The following is a 26,163-nucleotide window of genomic DNA, read 5'->3' as shown; positions in this document are numbered from 1 at the left end:
GGACCGAACCTAAGAAAACACAACAACAACAGAACTAGGGTGCCAAGGGGAAAAGGAAGGTTTTTACCGCCTTCCTGAAAGCGAGGAGCCCCTCGATGGCCCGGATATGGACAGGCAATGAATTCCATAGCTTAGCAGCAAGGACTTGAAAGGAACGTCCGCCAGCCCTGGATCTCTTAAAGCGGGGAATTGTGGCAAGATGTAAAGCAGAGGACCTCAGAGTGCGAGTAGGCACATAGGGAGAGATGAGTTGCTGGAGAATAGGAGGGGAAGAGAATTTAAGGATTTTAAAAGTCAAAATCAAAGTTTTAAATTTAATTCTCTGTGCCACTGGGAGCCAGTGGAGGTTATAGATAGTTCTCCTAGCAGAGCAGAATTTGGGCAAGCCAACCAGAGCCCTGGCGGCAGCGTTCTGAACACGTTGGAGGCGGGAGAGCTCAGCCTGGTTGACTCCAAGAAAAAGGGAGTTGGCGTAGTCCAATTTGGACAAGATCATGGCTTGCACGATAAGTTGGCGGGTGGGAGCGTCAAAAAATTTAAAAGTGGACCGAAGCTGACACAGTATCCCAAAACAAGATGCAGCAGTCTTTTTAGTATGGGTGGAAAAACTCAACTGGGAGTCAAACCACACCCCGAGGTTTTTTACTTCAGTAACGGGGGTAGGAGTGGAGCCGAGCTCTTGAGGCCACCAGCTATCGCCCCATAGATGAATTTGTTTTCCCACAATGAGCACCTCGGTTTTCTTAGCGTTCAATTGCAGGAAATTGTCATTCATCCACTGGGCCACGGATATAAGTCCCTCGCGGAACTTGGCTGCCTCGAGATCGGAAGCCCCACTAAGTGCAACCGCCAGCTGAGTGTCGTCTGCGTAGGACACGATGGAAAGGTTCCCACGCATGGCGACATCAGCTAGCGGCTGGACATAAAGATTAAATAAGGTGGGGCTTAAAGCCGATCCCTGTGGAACTCCCTGGGCAATCACATGTGGTTTGGATTCGAAGGGGGGAGTAGTGACCCTGAAGGAGCGATCAGATAGAAAAGATCTGAACCAATCAAGAGCCAACTTGTCCACCCCAGCCTCAACCAGACGTTGGAGTAGGATGTCATGGGAGACAGTGTCAAAGGCGGCACTTAGATCGAGAAGCACAAGTGCCGCCGTATGACCAGAATCCACCAACATACGAAGGTGTTCAGCCATGTACAGGAGCGCAGTCTCAGTACTGTGACCGGGCCTAAAACCATTCTGCGTAGGATCTAAAATGTTCGCAGAATGGAGATGGTTAGCTAGAATGGTATTGACATGAGCCTCAGTCAATTTGGCAGCCCACGGGAGGAGCGAAATGGGGCGGTAGTTTTCTGCTTTTTTGGGGTCCAGAGCAGGTTTCTTCAGAATAGGGACCACCTGAGCCTGTTTCCAGGCAAGGGGTACCGAACCCGAAGTCAAGGACAGATTGATAAGTTCCCGAAGAGGAGGGAGACAAAAGGAAGGGGAATCTCTGAATTGTGCAGGCCGCAGGGGGTCTTTAGGTGAGCCTGATTTCACCCTGATAACAAGTTTATCAAACTCCTCCATGGAGAGCTCTGAGAGATGGGATAATGACATAGAGGTTTTAGAAGAAGCTGTGGTACTGTGGCGAGGGTCAGTAGAATTGGGAAAGGCGCGATAAATACCTTCCACTTTGTCAACAAAAAAAGTGGCCAAATCCTCACAATGGGAGGGAGAGCAGATCACAGTGGTAGAGGTTCTGCAGGTGGCAAGGTCTTTCAATGCTTTAAAGATAAGTTTGCTAGGGTTGTTGCTAGCATTGAACTCACGAGAGAAGTGGGAGGCTCGGGCCCTACAAATAGCTCTGTGATATTTCTTGGTGGTGGCGCGGTACAAGGCTTTCTTGGCCGGATCATAAGACTTGCGCCACAATCTTTCGGCTTGTTTACACGATTTTTTTTGTAGCCGAAGAGTGTCGTCATACCAGGGGCTGGAATGAGTGCGCTGTTGTTTGGACAGGGCAAGAGGAATACGCTTGTCTAGCGCATTGGTAAGCCAGCTACAGTAAGAGTTGTAACCGGATTCCACATCTGTAAAAGGGGCCAAAGGGACTTCGTCTAGCAGCTGATGAAAATCATTGATTTTTAACTTTTTCCAAGGGCGCCTGAGAATGGCGGGAGTAGAGGCGACTACAGGATGATCCTCAAGTAACAGATGGCATTCAATTAGGTGGTGGTCTGTCCAGGCCATAGGTCTAGGGGGCAGTACTTTGGCCGATAGATAGCCAATCCTCCTGTGCCACCCTCAATTGAGGGCAGAGATGACAATTAAAATCCCCAGCTAATAACAGTTGAGACTGAGCCATCCCCTTCCCTCGTGTCTTGTGTAGCCATTTGTTTAATTCACGAAGACTGCTCCCACCCTGTGGGTTTGATGTTGCGTTGTAAAAATGTATTAGAATTAGTCTAACAGAGTTATTAGTGAATTTTAAAGCTTGAACGACCTTTGAATCCCAGTCAGATTCTTCCATTTGCCTTGTAGTCTCAGATCTACAAATATAATCAAGCCTCCCTTGGCTCTTCCAGAAACTGATCTAACTGCCGGGCAAAAGAAGGATTTATAACCTTCAATGAAAAAGCTCTTACTTATCTCCCATGTCTCCTGTAGACATATTATATGGAACTCCCTCACAAAGGTGAGCCACTGCTCATCACCAAATTTGATTGATAACCCCACTATGTTCCATGAAATAACCTTTATATCGCCTCCACTATTCCCTGCATTTAAAGCAGTAGGTCCACTGCTACTCTGCGGGCTTACAAGAACCGCCACACGATTTGCCTCCCCGTTAATCACTTCACTGGATGCTGGCAGGGGTGGCAGAATTATCTCTAGGGTGGATTTCGATCTCCTCTCTGCCACCCCGGAGGCTACCAACTGCCTCTCGCTGACTCCCCCCTGATCCTCCCTGTGTGGCAGTCAATCAATGTCATTCAAATCTCTCAATGAGGCAAACACATTTGAGGATACCCCCCACCCCATAGCCCAATCGGGTCCCTGTTAATTTCCCACTTGGAATTGAGCATAATTTATACTAGGCCCTGGTCTATAAAAGTATCCCAGGGACAAAGGTCTAATGGTGGACTCTAAGGCAAATATACCGGATGAGTACAGGAGGATACCCTTTGCCAGTCTTGGATATCTGAATGTGATAATAACACAGTCTCCAGGGAATTCTTTCCTTGATTTGCCTATCCAGGCGACTCGCCTAGCCATGAGGATATGGCGATGCTCTTTGATGTTAAATCCAGCATACTTGCACATCCAGTGCACCACTTTGTTAAACAACTCAGGGGTGGTTTCCTCATGGGTACTGTCATGCCCGGGGATACCTGTCAATACCACTGTGTATAAACAACATGGTGGGGGGAGATCTATAACTGGGAGTTCTGTGCTATGAGGGACCAACAACCTTGCTTCCCCTCCCTTTGGCGGTTGGATTTCAGGGCCCTTTGGGGAGTTATGCAGCCTTGTTACCAATTCAGCAGTAGTTTGTCCTACCTCCCTAAGCGTTGAAGTCCTAACAGGGTCTGGTCGCGTTTCTGGGCGGGCACCTGCCATATTTAATTGTGTGAGGCTGTTTGGTTTTTCCTTGCTCCTCCCTGATCTTTGGGCCAGCTTAGGATCAGACACAGTTGGCCGTGATATGTTTGGGGTCCCTGTCCCTGGTTCCACCCCTCCTGCTGTCCCCTGTTCCACCAATGATGCGGTACCTACACTTTGTGTACAACAGCACTCCCCCATTTTAGTTGAATTTACAGACCCCCTATTCAGCTGAACAAGCGTATCAATTTTCTCTTCAATCAGCCTTAATTGACAAGTTAAGGGCTCTAAGAAAACTGTCACCAATGACTCTAGTTTTTTCCATTATTCAGTGCTGGGACCAGAGTATAAAAAACTCTAGTCTGGGCCCTGAGGCCTAGATTATGCAATCTCCCATGGCCATTTGGTGTCGCAAGTCGTTAGATGCCCTTCTGCTGTTACAGGGCTTTACCTGTCATATGGTGAACTTGCTGACAGTCAGGAGAATAGTGAGTGGATTCTTGAGATGGTAGACAGTAAGGGAGCACTGTAATGCCTGAATAAAGGACATTAAACATCCGGTAACGCAGACGAAATGTCCCCACAGCTATTTGTGTCTGCATAGCATTCAAGTGCATGGCTCTCTTGTGTACATTGCCAACATAAATGCTATGCATTAAAACCTTTGGTGTTTTGTTGCCTCCGGTTACATGTATGCATCAATCTGTGTGATCAGGACAATTACTGTAAATTGCCCGGTGCGCATCAGCCCAATTATTCCTTTTAACTGCAGTGGCCTCAAGAGGTAAAGCAGGCAAAGAAAAAGCTGTGAAGCCCTTCCAGACACTATTATGGCATACCCCAGATTCAGCTCCTTAAGAAGTGCTTGAAGGACTTTCTCTAGACATGGGCTAGAAGTCATCTGCACGCGGCTGTGAGCACACCACAGGGGTTGTGAGCTCACCACAGCGGTTGTGAGCCGACCACATCACCATGGTCTTCGAAGAAGAGTTTCAGCTACTGCCTTGGGTGCTGTCAGGGTCAACCCACCTGCTGGCTTGATGCCAGCCCTTAGGCTGTGCCAGTCCATCCATCCATTCATTTGTGGTTTATGAATGCAGATGCAGGAGCAGTGCAAACAAGCTTAATTAACTACACTAATTCCGCTGAAATAACTCTCAAGCGCCACTCCCCTCCCGTCCCCTCCTGATGCTAAATAAAGGTTCACGAAACACAGATGTGTTTTTCACAGTTGTGTACTCGGAATAACATTTGGGAACGTAAGTCTCAACATGCGAGCCCTTGTTTAATTACACACTAGCTTGATTTATGTTTTACTGTTGCGTAAGCAATATGACACGGGTTGGCCACCTAGTTCCTTACTTCTCTGGTGCATCGCTGTCATCTGTCAGAGCGCACAGGCCCCAAACAGCTGTATTAGTTGTACGAGTTGGAACATCTTCAGTGAAAAAAGAATAATTACCATTTTAGGAAAGACGACACATCGTTTCATCTGCATACAATAGTTACCTTGTTAAAAGTTTGCTCAAATGTAGAGCAATTGCTCCCCCTGCAGTAAAGAACACATCACTTCTCTGCATGACACACTGGCGAGATTGGACTACTTTATAAAACAAGCATTGGCTGCACGGCCGTGAAATTGACACGGCAGCGAAAGTGAAAATGATCGCGATCGGGATCAAGCACGGCAGCCACGAGAAGCGATCTGTAGTGGGGGAGGTGGAGAAAAGGGAGTTGTGTGAGGGAGGAAAGACAGATGGCTGCTGCACGTGTGCATGCGAGCCGGCACGCAAGCTTGAGGCCAGGAAAAGCTTGTAGGTAGCACTTTGAAAACCCCCTTACTAAAGTCGAGCAAGCAGCGCATGCGCTGCTCTAGGCTCGACCTAAAAATGAGCCAAGAAACCCATGGATGGCTGCAATTTCCTCCTTTGTGTCCGTCCTACCACAGACCTCTCTTATAATCTTGTTGATTGATCATCACTGGGTTTAAACAACGGGAGAGGGAGGGAAGAAGAACACTCTCAGTCCCCCAGAAAATGTAGTTCGAACAATGGAAAAGTGTAAATCAATGAGTGTATAAAAACACAAAAGGGAGAAAGGTGAAAGGAACAAATCTCATTGGATTTTTTCTGAAAGCCCTCACTCACCACCCTGGTTGGTGACATGCTTCATCATTGGGCCAACCGGGAGAAACCGAATGCCTCCCCGGTGTGCTACCACGCCAGGATACTGCGGAGCTGTTTTTTTGTGAAAGTTGTGTGAAAAAGGTTTAAAAATGTCCCGGTTGTATCCCACATAAAAAACTTTATTCAGTGGTCAACCTGACATATTAAAACGATGTGATGGGAAATTGCCAAAATAATACTCCGGATATTTTCACTTAAAGTGGGGTCGACATGTTTCTGCCCTTTATGTATGAATTACTGGGCATTCTTCAGGACCATGTGGAGTGTACCTCGGCGGTATGAGCACGCTAAGGCCCACCCTAATCTGAGGACGTGAAAGTTAAAAATGGTATAAAAACTTAATGGTGCAGGAAAAACAAAAGAGAACAAACCAACAAGTTACGGGGATTTCCCTCTGGTTCAGAGGAACTTGTATACTCTGGAAAGGAGAAAGTAAAGTGACGTACATACATATAGAAAGACAAAAACACGTAGTTAGTTCAGTCTGTCTTATGGGTTCTCTAAAGGACCGACCTCAGATTCAAGTACTTATGACTAGTTAGACATAATGTGACCATAGTGTCATAATCGATATTTTAATGGTGGGACCACCGGCCTTGAGGAAGCAGACCGGTATGCAAGCATGCACTATGCAAGAAGAAAAGGCATAAGGGGTGGCCCTCCACGCCGGTTGTGGAGTTAAATCGATACTCATGGTTAGAGATCAATGGGCCAGAATGCGGGCCCAGTGGGTGGGAAGAGAAATGTTGAATGACCCATCGCAAACGTAATAAAAATAGTTACGTATGGATTCTCACTTGTCAATAAAAAGATCCACGCCCCATAGGTCTCGGGAGGGGGGTGGAGGCGAAAATGGCACACCCTGTAGGATGGGGGACATTAAAATAACAAAAACGAGGTTATAGGTACAGTTAGTAAAAAGATGCATGTCACATCGTGGACCACTTAGCTGATGGTTGAGATGTGGAGCAAACTCAGGCCCGCAACGCCTGGCACCCGCTCGATACCTGCGAAAAGCCTCTTCACCGGACCTTGTGGATAATGGTCGGTGAAAGAGGTATCGTTAATGTAGGAATGAGTAAGGAGTTTAACCCGTAAGCGATGCGTGGTGGAGAGTGTGTGAGCTGCATCTAATCGGGGCTGAGTTCACCTGGAAATGGAAACAAGGCTTGGAACACTGAAGGTTAAGTGAAGGCGAGACTTGGAACGCTCACTTACTTCAATACGCGTTGACAAGCGGCAAAGCTTTATCAGACTGACAGATACTGGGCAGCGTTTGTGCACAAAGTACACGGATGGCAGTGAACTGCTCAGTGTGCCGTGTTCCAAAATGGCAAAGTATTGTCAAACGGGTGGTGGTTGGAAAACTAATCATGAGCGCATGGCACAGATGCTAAGCAGTGAGATTTAAGGCAGTAGAGACTGTCTAGGGCCTCGGTAAAAGGACTTTCATAGTGATAACAGAAATGATATCATTGTTTTTTGAAGCAGAAAGGGGGTAGCTAGTGTTTTAATACTGATGACCATGGGATCCCATCGTTTAAACCATTCAGGTGCATCCCCAATCTATACACCCAGCGCTGTTCTTTTTCAAAAAGAGCATTGTTGATGTTTCTTCCAAAGTTCACTTGTTCAATGATCGTCCAGTGGAGATCATTTGGGGTATAGTTTTGGAGCAGAAAATGTTCACTTATTTTTGTAGTTACCTTGCGACACCTGATGTTACTGCGGTTTTCACAAATTCGCTGTTTGATTTTACGATCCTTGTTCAAACTGTAGTGTATGCCACTTGACTAAACACACAAATCAACTAACCATGGAACCTGGCAAACTCTGGAACCAGAGAGCCCATACAAATTGTAATTCGACAAATGTGGTCAATTTGATCACGTGCCCCTGTCATAAAAGATATGTGGGCATGACAACTCGCAAAATCAAACAGCGTATTTGTGAACACCGCAGTAACATCAGGTGTCGCAAGGTAACTACAAAAATGAATGAACATTTTCTGCTCCAAAACCATACCCCAAATAATCTCCACTGGACCTTTCTGCTTCAAAAAACAGTGATATCATTTCTGTTATCACTATGAAAGTCCTTTTACCGAGGCCCTAGACAGTCTCTACTACCTTAAATCTCACTGCTTAGCATCTGTGTCCTGCGCTCATGATTAGTTTTCCAACCACCACCCGTTTGACAATACTTTGCCATTTTGGAACACGGCACACTGAGCAGTTCACTACCCTCTAGCCATCCGTGTACTTTGTGCACGAACGCTGCCCAGTATCTGTCAGTCTGATAAAGCTTTGCCGCTTGTCAACGCGTATTGAAGTAAGTGAGCGTTTCAAGTCTCGCCTTTACTTAACCTTCAGCGTTCCAAGCCTCGTTTCCATTTCCAGGCGAACTCAGCCCCGATTGGATGCAGCTCACACGCTCTCCACCATGCATCGCTTCCGGGTTAAACTCCTTACTCAATCCTACATTAACAATACCTCTTTCACCGACCATTATCCACGAGGTCCGGTGAAGAGGCTTTTCGCAGGTATCGAGCGGGTGCCAGGCGTTGCAGGCGTGAGTTTGCTCCACATCTCAACCATCAGCTAAGTGGTTCACGATGCAGCATGCATCTTTTTACTAACTGTACCTATAACCTCGTTTTTGTTATTTTAATGTCCCCCATCCTACAGGGTGTGCCATTTTCACCTCCATCCCCCTCCCGAGACCTATGGGGTGTGGATCTTTTTATTGACAAGGGAGAATCCATGCGTAACTATTTTTATTACGTTTGCGCTGGGTCATTCAACATTTCTCTTCCCACCCACTGGCCCCGCATTCTGGCCCATTGATCTCTAACCATGAGTATCAATTTAACGCCACAACCGGTGTGGAGGGCCACCCCTTATGCCTTTTCTTCTTGCATAGTGCATGCTTGCACACCGGTCTGCTTTAATGGTGGTCTCACCATTAAAATATCGATTATGACACTATGGTCACAATATGTCTGACTAGTCATAAGCACTTGAATCTGAGATCGGTCCTTTAGAGAACCCATAAGACAGACTGAACTAACTATGTGTTTTTGTCTTTCTATATGTATGTACGTCACTTTACTTTCTCCTTTCCAGACTTTACAGGTTCCTCTGAACCAGAGGGAATTCTCCTTAACTTGTTGGTTTGTTCTCTTTTGTTTTTCCTGCACCATTTAGTTTTTACACCATTTTTAACTTTCACATCCTCAGGTTAGGGTGGGCCATAGCGTGCTCATACCGCCGAGGTACACTCCCCATGGTCCTGAAGAATGCCCAGTAATTCACACACAAAGGGCAGAAACATGTCGACCCCACTTTAAGTGGAAATATCCAGACTATTAATTTGGTAATTTCCCATCACATCGTTTTAATATGTAAGGTTGACCACTGAATAAAGTTTTTTATGTGGGATACAACCGGGACATTTTTAAACCTTTTTCACACAACTTTCACAAAAAAACAGCTACGAAGTATCCTGGCGTGGTAGCACACTGGGGAGGCATTCAGCTTCTCCCGGTGGGCCCAATGATGAAGCATGTCACCAACCAGGGTGGTGAGTGAGGGCTTTCAGAAAAAATCCAATGAGATTTGTTACTTTCACCTTTCTTCCTTTTGTGATTATATACACTCATTGATTGTTCATCACTAAGATAAGTGACATTAGTCAGGCGGTTCAACACAATTTTTTTTTTTTTTTGGGAAAAACCTTTATTGTAGCATTCAATAAAAAATACAAGCATGGGCCTACAACCGAATGGGCTGGCCGCTAGACAAAATTAAGACCGCCTATATCCCAGTACGACACAGCTCATCAGCCGACAACCCTGAGGTCCGGCAGCGACTCCGGATAAAACTTGTATTAGAATGCACAACTGAGTCCCAGGATGAGACAGAGGTTCCATTTTATATTATTTAAGAAAGGATCAGGTGCCATACAATCAAACGGGAGAATACGGGGGACAGGGCAAGAGACAGGATATGCACATAATAACCGCTGCAATGGAACATTGGCGCAAAGCATATGGATCGGTGGAAACAACAATACGATATACATTCAATGTTGAGCGCCAGTTCTCAGGGCCTGCCCACCCGGGAATCAGGATATCATAAAAGCATAAGCACTAAATATAAGTACACAATAAGAATCCGAATGAATCGTCAGCTATACTGATCCTTTAAGGAAGAGAAAGGGAAGGAAGAAAAAGGCCATAGAAATAAAAAAGGCAAAATAAAAAACCCCTTTCCAGCCCCCCACCCTGCACCCCTGCAAATGGCTACAGCCTAACCCCACTAGCAGCGTGCCTGTCGCCCCTAATAACTAAAACCCTAAAAGTAGGAAAAAAGAATGGAGGAGGGCTAATCCGTTTGGGCTCCCAGCCCCTTTAGTCCCCCCGCCAGAAACCGACACCCCCTATCACGAAAAGACCAAGGTATGACAACACTTATAGAAGAAATTAGGGGGCACCGTGATATACCGCCCAGCCTCTTAGATCAAACAGTTGCAAGTTGAACATCCTTAAAAGCCACTCCAACCCGTCCCGACCTGGTTGATCTTAACCTTGGCCCTTCCGAACCAGCACACGAACCCCCCCCAAGCGAGACCCAAAGGCACACAATGGAGTAATAAAGGAGAAGGGAGTCATCCAGAATCAATCTATGGCGACTCCTAAGCAGTGAGTCCGAGAAATCCTCAGACGCAGGAGAACTCTCCCTCCTAGATGGAAAGTCCCAATGTATCTTGCCCAGGAGTCGTAAAGTCACCAAGTAAGGAGAGGACGACCACAAAATGAATGGAAAGTCACAAACAAAAGTTTCCTGGAGGGGAACGCCTTTCGGTACCTCCAAAGTCGTTAGTGGTGGAAGGTTCGGCAATACACTGACAACCTCGGGAACACCGTCCTCCAGGGCACCATCCGATGGTTTCAATACTTGTTTCCTCACGGGGTTCTCGCACGGAGTCAAAATGGCCGCGGTTTGAATGGCTGCAGATTGCTGTTCCGACAGTAAGGCTGGGTCCGGTTCCACCAAGAGCATCTCAGATAGGCGTGTGTCCAATTTGCTCAATAAGACATCCACATGTGAATGAAACGCCCACATTTCTGCCAGTATTCACCTCAGCGATGGCTCAAGCACAGTTCGATCCATAGTCTCACGCCCGACACCAATCACAATTACCTCCCCGGGTGAATCTAGCATCCTCGGGGGGGACAAACAGGATCCCGAACGTGCAGATGCGAAGGGTGACCAGTCTTTATTCACAGCCACGGTCAACCCGGTAAAGGCCACAGGCCACAGGCCAGAGACCCCGACCCACCGAATCCCGTCCAGCCCAGTACCAGGTGCGCGGGACAGGGACCCCCACCCGCAGCCAACAGCAAGCAGAATCACTCCTCCATCGATGCTGAGCAATAGAAACGATCGCCGCCAAATTCGGGCCTAAACAAAGACTCCACTCCGATTGACCGGACCCAGCCTGGGTAACCCGGCCAATGTTGTTGCACTACAGCCCGGCTGTGAAAATACTCGAGGCCCCGGCTTCACCGCTGGAGTAGGCCACAATCTTCAACTCGATGGAACTTCGTCAAATCAGCCGATAAAAATTCCCGGATTTCACCATCGGAGTGCGGAAAAGTTAATGCACACAGAGGCTAGGCATAAAATCAGGATAATGTACAGGATATTGTGGCGGGATACGGAGGTCTTCGGAGCGGGAGCTTAAGCAGCCATCTTGTTTGCTGACGTAGCTCCTCCTCAACACTAATTTTTAAGGGCGAAACCTCCAAGGATGATGGCATGTAATTGATCAGCTTTCTGCAGCATACATTTAAAATATTCCATTCTGGCTGTCTAGGGAATCCTGCCCTGTAAGAGTGCTGCAACATTCGAGACCTCTCCTTGATCTACAGTTTACAAATACCTTATATTTCACACTCAAACCCGGTACTGTGTGTGATAGTTTTACTCATGCGTTTGTAACTACTTTTAAAACAAAAACTTAGCCCATTGTTCTCATCAACTATAGGCCAATCTCACATGTGTCTATCACTTAGATCTTGAAATCAAACGTAATCCACCAGCTACGAGCCTATCTGAAGGCATTAATTGCCCGGTTTGTAGGTGTTTTTGCCATCACTGTGGTACTCAGTCAATTCTTTTTATTTACATTGACTGATCTCCATGGGATTGTGGATGATAGTGTCAGTATGCTGCTTTAATATATCTAAAAGATTCTTATAGCACTTTTGTCCACAAACTAAATTTGGATTGGCTCCATTCCAGAGGGATTGATAACACTGCTGTAGACTGACTTTGTTAGTTCATCATGGGATGAAAGCAAGATGTTTGCCTCCTTACATCCTCTGTCAGGGGGAATAGTATACAGTGTGACATTCTTCAGGACTTCACTGCGTCGTCCAGTTTAATTAGCACGTATATGAAGACACTAGCCAAGCAGATCCTCTCTCATGGTTTTCTTTTATTTGTATTCACTCTGATGACACCCAGCTGATACTTCCCTTGACAGATGGTCAGGCTACTGCTTCAGTTAGGTTTTGTGGGTGCTTTCCTGAAATCAGTATCTGGATATGTTGCAACTAAATTAAGCAAAAGAGAGGTGATATTTGTGAGAATCAAACAGAGCTGTCTGCCAAGGGAGCTAGGGAACTATACCACGTTAGTCCAAAGTGATTACCATCTAGGCTCTAAATTTAACTCTGAGCGTTGTGTTGCGCTTCAGAGTTTGCCCCTCTCTTGCTTCTATTTCTATCAGCTACAGATCTTACCCTACCTGACCCACATTAATATCCCATTGATTGGTTTTCATTTGGACTATGGGAATGGTTTCTATGTAGGTGTAACCAAAGGTTCAGTGGTCTGAATTAAGGTGATTCAGGATCTTGCAGCTAGGCTGCTGTTTGGAGCCATGAAATACGCCTTTGAATCTCTGTGTTGAAGAAGGAGCACTGACTGATAGACAGGGATAGGTGTACCTAACACACCTAATCTATCCACCATATTTATATCTACCTCACCTAACAGATCATAGCTACCTACTTAATATACCTACCAAACCTGTATTTCTGATTATAATAAATACCTACCTACACTTCCTACGTTATCAGACCAATCTGCCATACCTACCCTATTTAACCAATCTACCAAATCATATCTAACCTACATAACCTCTAGCCGAATGGGCAGTAGCCAAGGAATTGAGATTGAAAAGATGTAGAACTGATGACAAATTGGGTGAGGACTTTGATGTTTGGGGTGGACTGTTAGCTGCCTTTCTAAACCCCTCATGCTCATGCGACCCCAGGAGATGAGACTAGTAACTTCTCTATGTCTCTAACCCGACATTCTTAAACAACTATCACACTCTATATTGATTGCTTGTGGGCTTTTGGGACTGGCTATTGTTGCGTATCGCATACTTACAAATTATATTGTGGATCTGGAATTTCCCGGTTAATAGGTCTCAAATGGCATATGTTTATTGATGACTCATTGTCATGTTCTCTATTGATGTTACCAGTAACCAATAAAGAATGATTTTTTTTAAAAACGACATAACCTCTCATATCTTCATAGCGTACCAAGCAAAACCATCAAATATACCGACACCACACCCACTTTCCTACTGTACCTACATACCATAACTAACTTACCATACATGCTTAAGCTTAATCTACTTTATTTAACATAACATGCCTACGATAGCTAGTCTACCATACCTTTCATACCTATCCAACCTACCATGCCTAACCTATCATACCAAGGCTTCCTGCCATTTCAAATCTACCTGTCATACCATGCTTATATGTTATACCTGCTTGCCTACTATACCTCCTTAACATAACTACCATACATACCCACTATACCTTAACTACTATTACTTACCTACCAACTACACCTAAACTACCACACTACACATCACATACCATATCTACCTACCATACCTATCTATAATACCTTACCTACTTAGAATAACAAAACTACTCAGCATGCCCACCCTTCAGTACTTACCAAAAAGGTACCTTTCATACCTAGCTTACTTAACCTACCTATCAGACCTAACTTGTTCTGCATTCCATACCTAACCTACAGTACCTACCTTACCTAACCTACCTCCACCTCTGCTTTGCATATGTCTAATCTGACGTGGAGATTTTATGAAAAAGTCTCAAGTTATCCTTATGGGATCTCTAGTAAAAGGCTTGCATTACTGCACTACTAGTAATGGCCTAAGATAATGCAACCTGCATCGAAAAAGTGCCAATTTCAGATTTTGAAAGGTATGACCTATTGGCTGTGTGAGTGCTTGTTTTGGTCTGGTTTGAGTTGACTGGCGTATGGATATTTTTGTTTTCTGATGTCACAAATGAATTAACTAATTATGTAAGTGGTGCATTGAGGACATATAAGTAAAGCTGATAAGTTAAAAAGCTGCTAAAAATTACTCTGCATTCCTTTGTTCCTGATGGTTTATTTTAACCATTTGTAAATTAGATCCCTGTTGTTTGTGTCTTAACAATTTAAATACTAGCAATAATACTCTTTTTTGACCAGTCTCATTCCAGGATATTATCCAATGCAAAATACACTGTTTCCAAAATTAATCTGGTGGATCTGGCGGGATCGGAGAGGCTCGGAAAGACCGGGGTAAGACCATTTTTCATATTGTTGTGTATGTCTCAATACTATGCTGAATTAAAAACCATCCCTGGCCAAGGTGACTTATTTTATTTTAACCTGCTGTTCATGAATATGTTTTAAACCTCCATTACTTTATCAACAGGTTTTCCTAAGTTTGCAGCCTTTGCTCTTTTTTAGGTTCCTCAGGCATTGACCCAAACATATATATAGTTGCACAATTCAGAATTGGATGTTAATGTTCATCAAAATTAAGTGCAAACACATTTTAGTTGTATAAGAGTTACTGTTAGCCTAGTCCCTATGTCATACTGCATGTCCTTTGCATTGTTTGTCTTTTGCAAGTCGTTATTCCAAAAGAGGCGTGAATATTAAATATCACCTGTTGATAGTTCAAGATTTAACCTAACAACATGCTGTTATTGAACCGGTGACTGAGAATAATTCCAGGATCTCACCTATTGCCTTTTTGTTTTCTTCGATGCAATGTCCTAAGCAAGACAGGTTTGCCCATACGTGGGTCCCATGCTCAACTTGCCATTGGAGTCAACCTGTACCTGGCTGAAGAGCCCTAACTACGCCCCCCCCCCGCCCCCGGCCCTGGGTTGCTTACGTTACGGTTCAGAGAAGACATTGTTTGGGAATTCGGACTGGACTGTTCCTTTAGGAGCAGAATCAAGGCTGATTTGCATATGGCTGCAGCGGCTGCTGGCACAGGTGAGCGCAGTGGGGCAGGGCGGGGCCAAGGTGGAAGCATAAGGGGAAGTCGACAGACTGCCGAATAGGTATAATTAAATAAATAAATAATACATATTCTGTCATCTGTCAACTTCCCGCTGCCCCGCCCGGAAAAAACTTCAACGTATCCAAAACGCATCAGCAAGACTCATATTGGACATCCCTCGCCAAGATCACATCACCGGACACCTAAAAGACCTCCACTGGCTCCCTCCTGTGTAGTACCGCAGGGCTCATCCTTGAGCCCTACGTTATTTAACGTATACATGGCCCCACTGGAGAAACTGGTCAGTCCGTTCGGGGTATCAATCATCAACTACGCAGACGATACCCAGCTGGTGGAAACCCTCTCGCACCCCCACTACTCCCCCTCTGACCTCCACAGTTGTCTCACCGAAGTCCACCGCTGGATGAACCTCTCCTCACTAAAGCTAAACGGCTCAAAGACCGAGATACTGATGCTCGGCCACAAAGGGCCCTCCCTGCCGCCTCACCTCTGGCCCGACTGCTTGGGTGACCCCCCCACCCCTAAGGAAGAGGTCAAAAGCCTGGGCGTTTGGATCGAAAACGACCTAAGCTTTAGAACACAGGCAAAAAAGACTGCAGGAATATGCTTCGGACTCCTCAGAGCCTGCAGAAAGGTCTTCCCCTTGCTCCCAGCGAACGCCAAGAAACTTCTTATTCAGGGCCTCATTCTGGCGAGACTGGACTACTGCAACGCAATATATCTGGGAGCTCCCGAAGCCACGCTCAACACCTTGCAGAAAGTTCAAAACGCCGCCGCGCGCCTGCTGACCGGTACACCAGCAAGATCATCTGCTAAACCAGCCCTCAAGTCTCTCCACTGGCTCCCAGTCAGAGAAAGAGTGGCCTTCAAGGCTCTCTGTCTGGCCCACAAAACCCTTAACAACAACGGCCCTCCCCTCCTCAAGGAATACATCATCCCCTACAAAGCGGAAAGGGCCCTCCGATCCAGCGGAGAAAATCTCATCACAGTCCCCAGAGTTAAAAAAGCCAGGACCGGTGGCCGCCGCTTCTCGGTCCACACGGCCAAACACTGGAACAACCTCCCAAGAAGACTGAGATTAGAACCCAATCTCCTTCAGTTTAGGAAATCACTAAAGACCCTCTTTTTCCCTCACCCATAACTCCCTCAATTGCTGAAACCCTCAGAGATTCAGGTTTAGCGCTGGGATGCTCTAGGGTTACTACGCGCTCTATAAAACCTTTAAATAAATAAATAAATAACTGGCTTCCCGTCAACAAGAGAATTACGTTCCGTCTTCTCACCCACGCACACAAGGCCCTCTACAAACTAGGACCCGAATGCCTCAACACTCGACTGTCCTTCTACACACCCACCCGCCAACTAAGATCGTCCAATCAAGCCCTCGCCGCAGTCCCGCGCATCCGAAAATCCACCATGGGTGGCAGATCCTTCTCCTTCCTGGCGGCCAAGACCTGGAACTCACTCCCCACTCACCTACGCCTTACTCAAAACCACATCTCCTTCAGAAAAGAACTCAAAACCTGGCTATTCGACATAAAATGAACCCCCCTCCCCAAGCGCCTTGAGACCCTTTGGGTGGGTAGTGCGCTATACAAATCCCTGAACTTGAACTTGAACTTACCTGTGCTAGCCACCACTGTGTTTGAGACTTCTGCGTCAGAGTCAAAGCTTGGGCCTTGCAAGAACTCCCCTCCTAAAGGGCCCCATCACCTTTGGACACTTTACTCCTGGTGCTGTGAAATATGAATAAGCAGTTCCACTCAATCCATCCCTATTCTGGGTGTCTGTGCATTGATTTACTTCTTTACAACTCCGCTTTTGATGATAAAAATCAGGGGGAGAAAACGTATATTCTATACTTAAAGCTGATAATTTATCACAAAATTTCCTTCTGTATTAATTGTCCAAATCTTATTTCTGCATATACTTTTAATTTATGGAAAAAACATTTGACTTTCTTCTTTTCATTTCTTGAAATATGTGTGGTTTTTAGTAAATCATTGCACTGCTTATCAGTATGCCTTGAAACATGCATAGATACAATATTGAGACTTTAATGCCTCCCTTCTACTATGTCCTCTATTGCCTCTGTGACACCTAATTTATGCTTATTTACGTTAATTGAACGGTATCTCTTCTTATGTCAGTATTCCCACATTTTTGTCTGAGAACAAAATGTGTTTTATTATAGACATACATAAAGATACCATTTATGCCAAATGTATATATATTACTGTCAGCCGCTGTCCGTGCAGGTAAGAGGGTGGGGCTGGATGGGGGGGATTTCGACAGACGACGACGAGGAGAATGTATTATTTGTTTAATTTTCCATCGAGGCCATCTGTCGAATCCCCCCACAACCTGGCTCCACCGCCCACCACTCTTACCTGCACGGTCTACGGCTGATTACTGTCAGGCTTCCGAGTGCTTGCTCAACACTTTACACGTAGGATGGAGAATGTCCTGCTCGTCAATGGGCAACAAAAATATGTACTTGGAGGGTGGCCAAGAAACAGTGGCAAGATGGCGTTTTCGAGAAAAACTCCTGCTGAAGATGACCTAATTTAGCAAAAATCCTGAGGGGTGCAGGGCATCCGACTGACAAACAACACGGAGAACATAGGAGTAGGTACGCAGGTTCAGACTTGTGGCTAACTCTGAACGGTGCCGGAGTGAACCATACATAATCGGGCTGGTCTCCCTCCACAACATGATGGCTGTAGTATGGGAATATGAGGTTCTGCTGTGACTAGGTCCTAAGACAGTAAGAAGACAGCAGGCTGGGTCAGATTCTGAACCCATGAAATTGAGAAACTGAGGGAGGAGAACGCTTCCCAGGTGCTACATTGGGTGCTTGGAAGACTTGCGGTGATGTGAACATAGTTGTGATGCGGAGGCCCATCCTGAGGTCTTAGAGCTGTGGGAAGACAACGACGGTGTCCGGCCCTGAGCAAAAGTTTGCCAAACCACAGAGGGCCCTGATATGAAGTTGTCCACCCACAAGGCAGGGGGGATGCTGGCAATTGACCATAAATAGCAGCCTTGAACTGTGAGCAGGGGGGGAAGATGGGGACCAGTTAGATCCTGCCTCACCCTCTGCTCTCTGACAGAAACACCCTAGAGCAGCAGGCCTCTCTGGGAAAGTGAACAACAAGTGGCAGATCGAGGATCATGGAGTGATGTGGGGATGGCTCAGTAAGGTGAAATAGTGGTGTCTGGCAGAAATAAGTTTGCAATATTAGAAGCATTTGGAATGTACTTTCCAACATTAGGGGGGAATCCCCCAATGAAGAACTGTTATGATGGGCTCGGAGAAGGGAGGCAAAATAGCATAATCATGTGAACTGGAAAAAATTCTCCTTCTGGAGCACTTTCAAAAGACAAATCAAGCTTGCTCATAGAACAGAGCTAAAGAGGCACACAAGATGAGGAGGCTCAGGATCCATCAAAAAGGGAAATACTACAGGCGTCCAAGGAGTCCAGGTATGCCCTAGAGCAACAGATTGATACAGTGGCGACGGACATTATTCTTCTGCAAACAGATTTCAAGAAAATGATGGCAAGGGTGAGAACAGTTGAACACATCCTGGGAGACCACACATAATCCATTAAGAAACTGAAAGCTGAGGTCAGCTACCTTAGGAAAGTCACCCAACAGCTGTGGGCAAGGGCTGAGGACACAAAAGGCAGTCCCCGTCGTAAAAGCATCTGCCTAATGGGAATCCCTGAAAAGGTGGAGGGTCTGTCACCAGAATTGTGCGTTGAGACCGTCATGAGATTTACGGTGAAGTCAGAAGACCTCTCCACTTGCTTTATGATTGAAAAGACCAAAACCGGGCACAAGACCAAGGTCCATCATTGCCAGAGATCTTAACTTTAGACACCACAATGAGATCCTGAGGGTAGCTTATCAAGAAGGTCCATTCAGTTGCAAAACAAGACCATCACAACATTCCCAAATTATACCTAAGAAGTGCAGTCAAAAGGTCGGTCCTTTGATAAGGCAAAAGTGGAACTACGTTGGCGAGATCTAAAGTACATGATGTTATTTCCTATTAAACTGCGGGTCCAGCTTGAAGGGAAATCCTGGTTCTGACTGAAGGGGTGGCATTAAGTTAGAAACAACACACAATACACAGGCCAAGAGAAGAAGACTCCCAGGAGACCAGAGTTGCACCAGGTGAGGCAATGCTTTTGAAGGACACTGCTGAAACAGGGCCACCACAGCCATAACAAACTCTTACCAGAGCACAGGTGCACTCAAGTGGGCTATGTTGAAGACACCATAGGAAGTCATAGGTGGGAGAATAGCCCTGGCTCCATGCAGGAAGAAACTTTTCTTCTCTTATACAAGAGGGAATGAGAGATCTGTGAATGCTTTTGTTGTAAGAGTATAATACTTTGAAGTTAGACATGTGGGATCAGTGACTGGAATGCAAGGGATAGCACATAGTTTTAAACTTGCTTCAAAAGGCAATGAGCTGGCTTGGGGTAAGCAAATTTTGGATACACAATGGATGGGATGCACTTGTTGAAAGACAGTGGAATAAACAGAGTGTATAGATAATGGCCACGCTGCTAATGCCAGGATCTTAGAAAGAAGGCCTTCAAATATGGAAATGGAAAATTAACCATCTAGCCGAAAAGGTGTGGAAATCAAATTCCTGCCTGGGCACAGCCCTGATATAGTGCTCTTGCTGGAGACCCACATAGCATGAAAAACATGGGGCCCTGGACGAAAAAAATACAAGGTCTTGGTGCACATCAAGTTTTTGGGAGGCATTATGGCCCAAAAAGCACTCCCATTGTCAGTATGTAAATGTAAATGTACAGGAATTTATATAGCGCAAATCACCAACCGGTTTCTAAGCGCTTGCTTAGGGAACCCGTCCTGGTATTTCCCTGTGAGATAACCCCGGCAGGGTATCCACAAGGTGAAAGCCAGGCATCCCGCCGCGAGGGGCCGTTGTGGAGATTAAGCAAGCTATTGCCCAGAGTCGCAGAGTGTGAACCCGTGAATTGAGTAGGCCCCGGAGCGAGAATTGTCGAGTCCATGGACATTTTAAGACTCAAGACCCCGCAGAGCCGGGAATTGAACCCTGGTCCCAGGCTGACCTCTGCTTCCAGGTCTGCCTCCTCTAACCAGTGAGCCACACTTCTCCATGTATGTCAGACTTGGACAGATCTGGGTGGTTATTTATGAGGCTGTAAGTGGGAAATGAAATGGGAAAGATTATGGTGGCCTCAATGTACTTTACACTGGAACTTTTTGTCGATTGTGCTGGAAAAGGTAGCAAAGTGGATACACCAGTCTCAGGATATCCTTTTGGCATGAGGGACATCTGAATCACAATACAAACATCAAACTACAAACACGCAGGTACACAGAGATAATAGCAATGATACAGTTAAATGAGAGCAGTGGGGCTGATAGACCTGTGGAGGGAGGATCTTGTCACTGCACAACAAAACTCATGTCTCCAACTGTATGAAATCATTCTCAAGGCTTGACTACATCCTCATGTCATTTACGCATGGGGGAGATACAAAGACACACTTTTTAGCAACAGGGATATGGGATAACTCTCCGCTATACACTAGGCTAGAAATTTCTTGTGTCAGGAACCCATGAGGTGGAGACTAGATCCCTAGGTTCTAAAAGACCAGAAAATATCTGAAGCAAGGAACAGATCTATACAGCCAAGAAATTGTAGGTTGGTAACCTCAGGAGTGACAATTTGGGAGGTGTATAAAGCTTTCAGTAGTGGGCAGCTCAAATCCACTGTAGGGAGAAGGAGGTGCAGGAACTCGAATGCCAGATAGGTCAATTGGAGACGGAGTAAGTACATGAACCAGAGACGGACCTGTCCCACCAGATAGAATTGGCTGGGGATGCATATGCATGGCTAGTGAAAAGGGAGACAAGGGCACAGTATTGGGCAAAGCAGCAAAGGCTTTATAAAGATGGTGATAAAAGTAGGTAAGCTCCTAGTATGCTTAGTGCAAAGGGAGCATAGCCAGAGATGGGTTCGAAGGGTCATAACATTTTCAGATGGGGTGGTGGAATCAGCTGAGGGGATAGCACTAGACTTTGTGGCTTACTTTCAAAGGTTGTACAAACTAGCCCTATGGCTAGAGCGGTCAACCTCCAAGCTGGGGAACCGGGTGCGAGTATCGACAATGACGCTCAACATCCTGTGCTTCTGGGCAAATCACTTATTCTCCCAGTGCCTAACAAAAATGAATGTGTCCATCTGTAACGAAACTGGTGCTCATGTAAAGCGCTCTGATACCTGAGATCTTCGGGTCTAGTTTGTGGTATATAAAACTCTAAAAAAAAAAAGAAAGGTGAGGCCCCATTGGAGATCTGAGAATATTTGTAATGGCTATCCTGACAATGTCCTTACCTAAAGGAGACAGGGAGCTACTAGATCAAAACATAGAAATGGAAGAAATTGCAGAGGCAATTAACCAACTTAAGAGTGTGAAAACTCGAGGTCAGATGTCCTACCACAAGTTCTTTAAACTACACATATTATCAACCACATATTGTATGATGCCAGGAAGATGAGAACCAATCATGAGCCTTTAGAGCAGCTACCATTGTACTTATTCACAAGAAAGGTAAACCACTTGAGGAATGCGCCTCATATAGCTTCAGGATGATGTTTGATGGCGTGACACCCCCCAAATACATGCATTCTTGGATTTGTAGATGGGTCTGGAGGCCCTGAATCGGGTCTGCTATCTCTGTGTTGGTTTTTCTTGCTGTGAGCAAAGAATGAAAGACAAAAATGGGGACCTTTTATATAAATAAGAGAGAGAGAGAAAGAGAGACAGAGAGAGTGAGAGGCAGAGACAGAGATACCCAGCTGGTGGCTGAATTTCAAAATGTGAAACCAGATAACCTGGAATCAATACCGGCTCATTGTTTGTCCAAATATTGTCATCCTAGGCAATCATTTCATTTCACATAGCGTCCTTTTTCTTTGGTTCAGGATGTAAGCTGTACAAGCACGTCTGATAATTGTTTTACTAGACTGGTATAGTAGATGTTGCTCCATCTTTAGAATCTAGAACAAGTTTGGGGTTTATGTGCCTACTGACGTACCTTAGTTCACTAATGATATTGTCATTGGGGGTGAGTCATGGACAACTATCACTTTTACACTTTACAGATCACATCACTGCATAGGCAGACATTTGTTGATGAAGTGATATAATCTGTTAGGCTAAGGTGAAATGCTTCATAGTGTTAAAAAATACACTTTTTTGAATTTTTAAGAGAGTGTATTATATTTTTACATTGTGTTTGTTGCATAATATACATGCCAAACATGTTCATGGCTTGGCTCCTGCACAGTCTCTTAGAGTCAGTCAGACCCAAGCTTGGCCCTGGCTTGGCTCACCTTATTCATTTGCCTGTGTGCCCTCCTCTAGTTGCATGGGTGTATTAGTTACTTGATAAAATAATTTGAAAAAAAGGTATGGGCTAGAAACATGGAGCCCTGCCAGCATGCACCGATTTGACCATTAAGTCATCTTGTATCAGAGACTAAGAAGAGTCTATGCAGTGAAAATTCCATACAAATAAGTGATCCTAGGCTAGGGACTACAGGTCGTTGTGATATATGTGACCGGAGTCATGAGTTCCCAGAAAAAAACTACCAGGCCCATGTGAGAAAGGCAAGGATGTAGCTTCAGCAAGGATGTTTGCAAGGTGTCATGCTTCAAATACAGTTTACAACAAGAGAGAAGACCCCACAAGTTCCAGGGAACAGGGTGCTATAAACAGTAAATATACAAGGATCCCTGGAAAACACAGTTCATTCACTCCTTCACACTAGAAACAATCATTGGTCATAAACTATTTTATACCGTTCACAGACTTTTTTTATTAAAACAAAAGAAGTTATACATAAATAGATAAAACTCAGTACACTACAGAATTAATATTGTCATTTAAAAACACAAAGCTAAAAAAACAGTCCATACAGTAGATCAAAATCACAATAATAAATTAATTCACCAGTTTATATGTGTAAATCAATATAAGGCCTAACATATGACAAGGTATAAACAGAGCCTAACCTAAAGCATGACAGTTTGTTGTAAAGAGATAATGTCAACAGTGTGAATTCGAAATTAAACCCCCAAGAGTCAAAAAACAACAGTTGCAGTTATCGATTGTGAGATTCATATAGCCCTGCTGATGGTTTTTTGTACAAATCTCTTTATCTTTTTTTCTGTACCAGACTGCTGGTAATCCTTTATTTAATTATGGATTCAATGAAGACCTTTGGCTTCAGTGAGGACCAGCTAAATAAAATTCTTGGTGCAAATAGAGGCGGAAATTCTATAACAGTGATCCCTAATGGGGGGGAGAAATGGAATGAATTAGTCAATCTGAAAAAGAAAATTATTCGGACAGAATTACACGCTGAATTTATGGCTCAGTATGTCAGAGCAGAGACCATACCAGTGGGTCTTCAAGTCCGGAATGAACCAGGTTTGTTTATAGACAATCCCAAATTTCTCGAAACATGGACATTCATATCCAACAGGTGTAGCCGGGATTGGATGATCCTAATAATAGAAACGGCTCAAAATACTATCCTCATAGAGAAAAGGGAGATAGAAGAACTAGAGAAGACCCTGTCCGAAACCAATGTATTGGAGGAAGCCAAAAAAAAGATTGACGAGATAAACCAAGACATGAATGGCTATTGTGAATATCTCACTAACAAAAAAACCTCTAAACTGAGAAAAGATATTACCAAATTCAGTCAAGAAGTTATCTATCCATTCCTCAGAAAGGATTACTATACAGAAAAACCCGAACAGAACTGGGACCGGGGTGCTAGAGTCAGATTTCAAAATAGACGCCCAAGACACATGAACTTCTCGGGCTCCTCAGAAAGCAGTGGAGGGGAGGAGGAGGCACCCCGTAGAGATGAGGAAACGTACAACCACCAGAGTAGAAACTTTGAAGATTTTTTAGACCAGCGCCCACAAAGACCATCGAGGGGCTTTTCCAATCGAGGGAGGGGAGGTTACACGAGGAAACCCCAGACAAGAGAGGTGGATCAGGAATATCAGAACAACCCAGCACCTCAAGAATACAAAAGGACGAGGAACAAGGTATATTGGAGGTAATTTCTACCCCAATTATAAACTTATCAAGTAGAATCTTATCAAATACTGAAGAAGAAGTCCTCAGGATGGGTTTTAGTTTTGTCCCCACAACAGCCATCAATAAGTTCCAGTTAGAAAGGGACCTTAGATCTTTTTTTAGGAAAATTAGACTACGCAAATTCTTTGAAGGTAGACCTGAAAGGGAACCCTGCATAGACTCTGGACTTAGAGCCAGATCCACCTTCACACCAAACTTGGGAATGGTGGACAAAAATGTAGATCTTTTTGAAAGTATGGTTAAACTGGAAATAGGGAGAATCATAGACAAAAGACAGCATATTCCACACAACATCTCTAAACAGCAAAGAGAAGCTCTCAACTCCCTAGCCGAGGATACCTCGATAACTATTAAACCAGCGGACAAGGGAGGAGGGGTAGTTGTCTTCAATACTAACGACTACGAACAGAGAGCTCTATCCCTCCTCACCAATCCTGAACACTACACTAGGGTTTCACATCTTAGATTGGAATCCCTTAAACGAGAAGTAGTCTCTTTTCTAACAGATGCTAGAGATAATGGCACTATCACTGATGAAGAATTTAAATTCCTTAAGAATGAGGATCCAAAGATCCCGGCATTTTATGGACTACCTAAAGTCCACAAAAGTTTAGAGGATCCACCCTTAAGACTGATAGTGGCCTCCATAGACTCCCTACTAGAACCACTCAGTATCTACGCAGACAAGTTCTTAAAACCTTTAGTCCAAATGCAAAAATCTTATATAAAAGATACAGCAGACATGATAACAAAGGTAGAGGGACTCATTTTTAATCCAGAAACAGAATACATGGTAACATTGGATGTAGAATCCCTCTACACCAATATACCACAACAGGACACAATTAGTGTGATCAGAACCCTATTGGAGGAAAATGAGATTGTAGGGGGAGATAAGAACTTTATAGTCCAATGTGTCTCCATGGTATTATTAAACAACATTTTCCTCTTCAAGAAAGACCTCTATATCCAACGTAAAGGCACGAGTATGGGCGCAACTTGTGCACCAAGTCTGGCTTGTATCTACGTCAGTATTTTCGAAGACAGACACATCTATAATGAAATCAGCCCCTTCTATGAAAATGTAAAGAATTGGGTAAGATTCATAGACGACATTTTTTTTATTTGGTCAGGACCCGAGCAAGTTTTAAAAGAGTTTTTAAGTTGGATCAACTTAGGCGACGTAAACCTTAGGTTCACAGCTGCATACAGTAGTAAAAAGGTAGATTTTTTAGATATCAGTATAAAGGCAGAGAACAATCAGTTAGTGGTGGAACTATATAAAAAGAAAACGGACCGAAATACGGTCTTACATTATAATAGTTACCACCCAAAGAGCCAGAAGGATAATATTCCTTTTGGTGAATTTCTCAGACTGAGAAGGAACTGTACTTCTTTGGAAGACTTTTACAAACATGCAGAAGCCACAAAACAAAAGTTCCTTGATAGGGGATACCCCAAGAAATTAGTCAAACACTCTCTCAAGAGAGCAAGATACTACAATAGAGACAGCCTCCTGGAGAAAAAAGACAAAGACACCAGCCTAGATAAAATAGTTATGGTCAGCCAATTCTCAGTAATCGCAAACCAAATAAAAAACATAATTAATCACAATTGGAAAATATTGAATGAAGGAACTGAAACGAAACTCCCAAAACCCATATACGCCTACAGAAAAAATATAAACTTGAGATCTACTCTGGTCCACACATATAGAGAGGATACCAGAGGTGGTCAAAAGACCCTACTCGGGACAAAAGCGGTTG

The 26,163-nt window shown here is 44.6% G+C and overlaps 1 protein-coding gene across 1 annotated transcript in view; it reads left to right on the top strand.

Annotated features, from left to right (window-relative positions):
* The window catches only part of KIF9 (kinesin family member 9), an 818,529-nt gene that overhangs the window by 160,783 nt on the left and 631,583 nt on the right, over window positions 1-26,163 (top strand). The window contains exon 7 of the mRNA XM_086941121.1: window positions 14,373-14,465. Within this exon, the coding sequence (XP_086797247.1) occupies window positions 14,373-14,465 (93 nt within the window). The remainder of the gene's footprint in view (window positions 1-14,372; window positions 14,466-26,163) is intronic.

Source organism: Lissotriton vulgaris, chromosome 10 (assembly GCF_964263255.1).
Source record: "Lissotriton vulgaris chromosome 10, aLisVul1.2, whole genome shotgun sequence".
NCBI classification, from domain to species: Eukaryota; Metazoa; Chordata; class Amphibia; order Caudata; family Salamandridae; genus Lissotriton; species Lissotriton vulgaris.
This window is presented reverse-complemented; position numbering and strand designations above follow the sequence as displayed.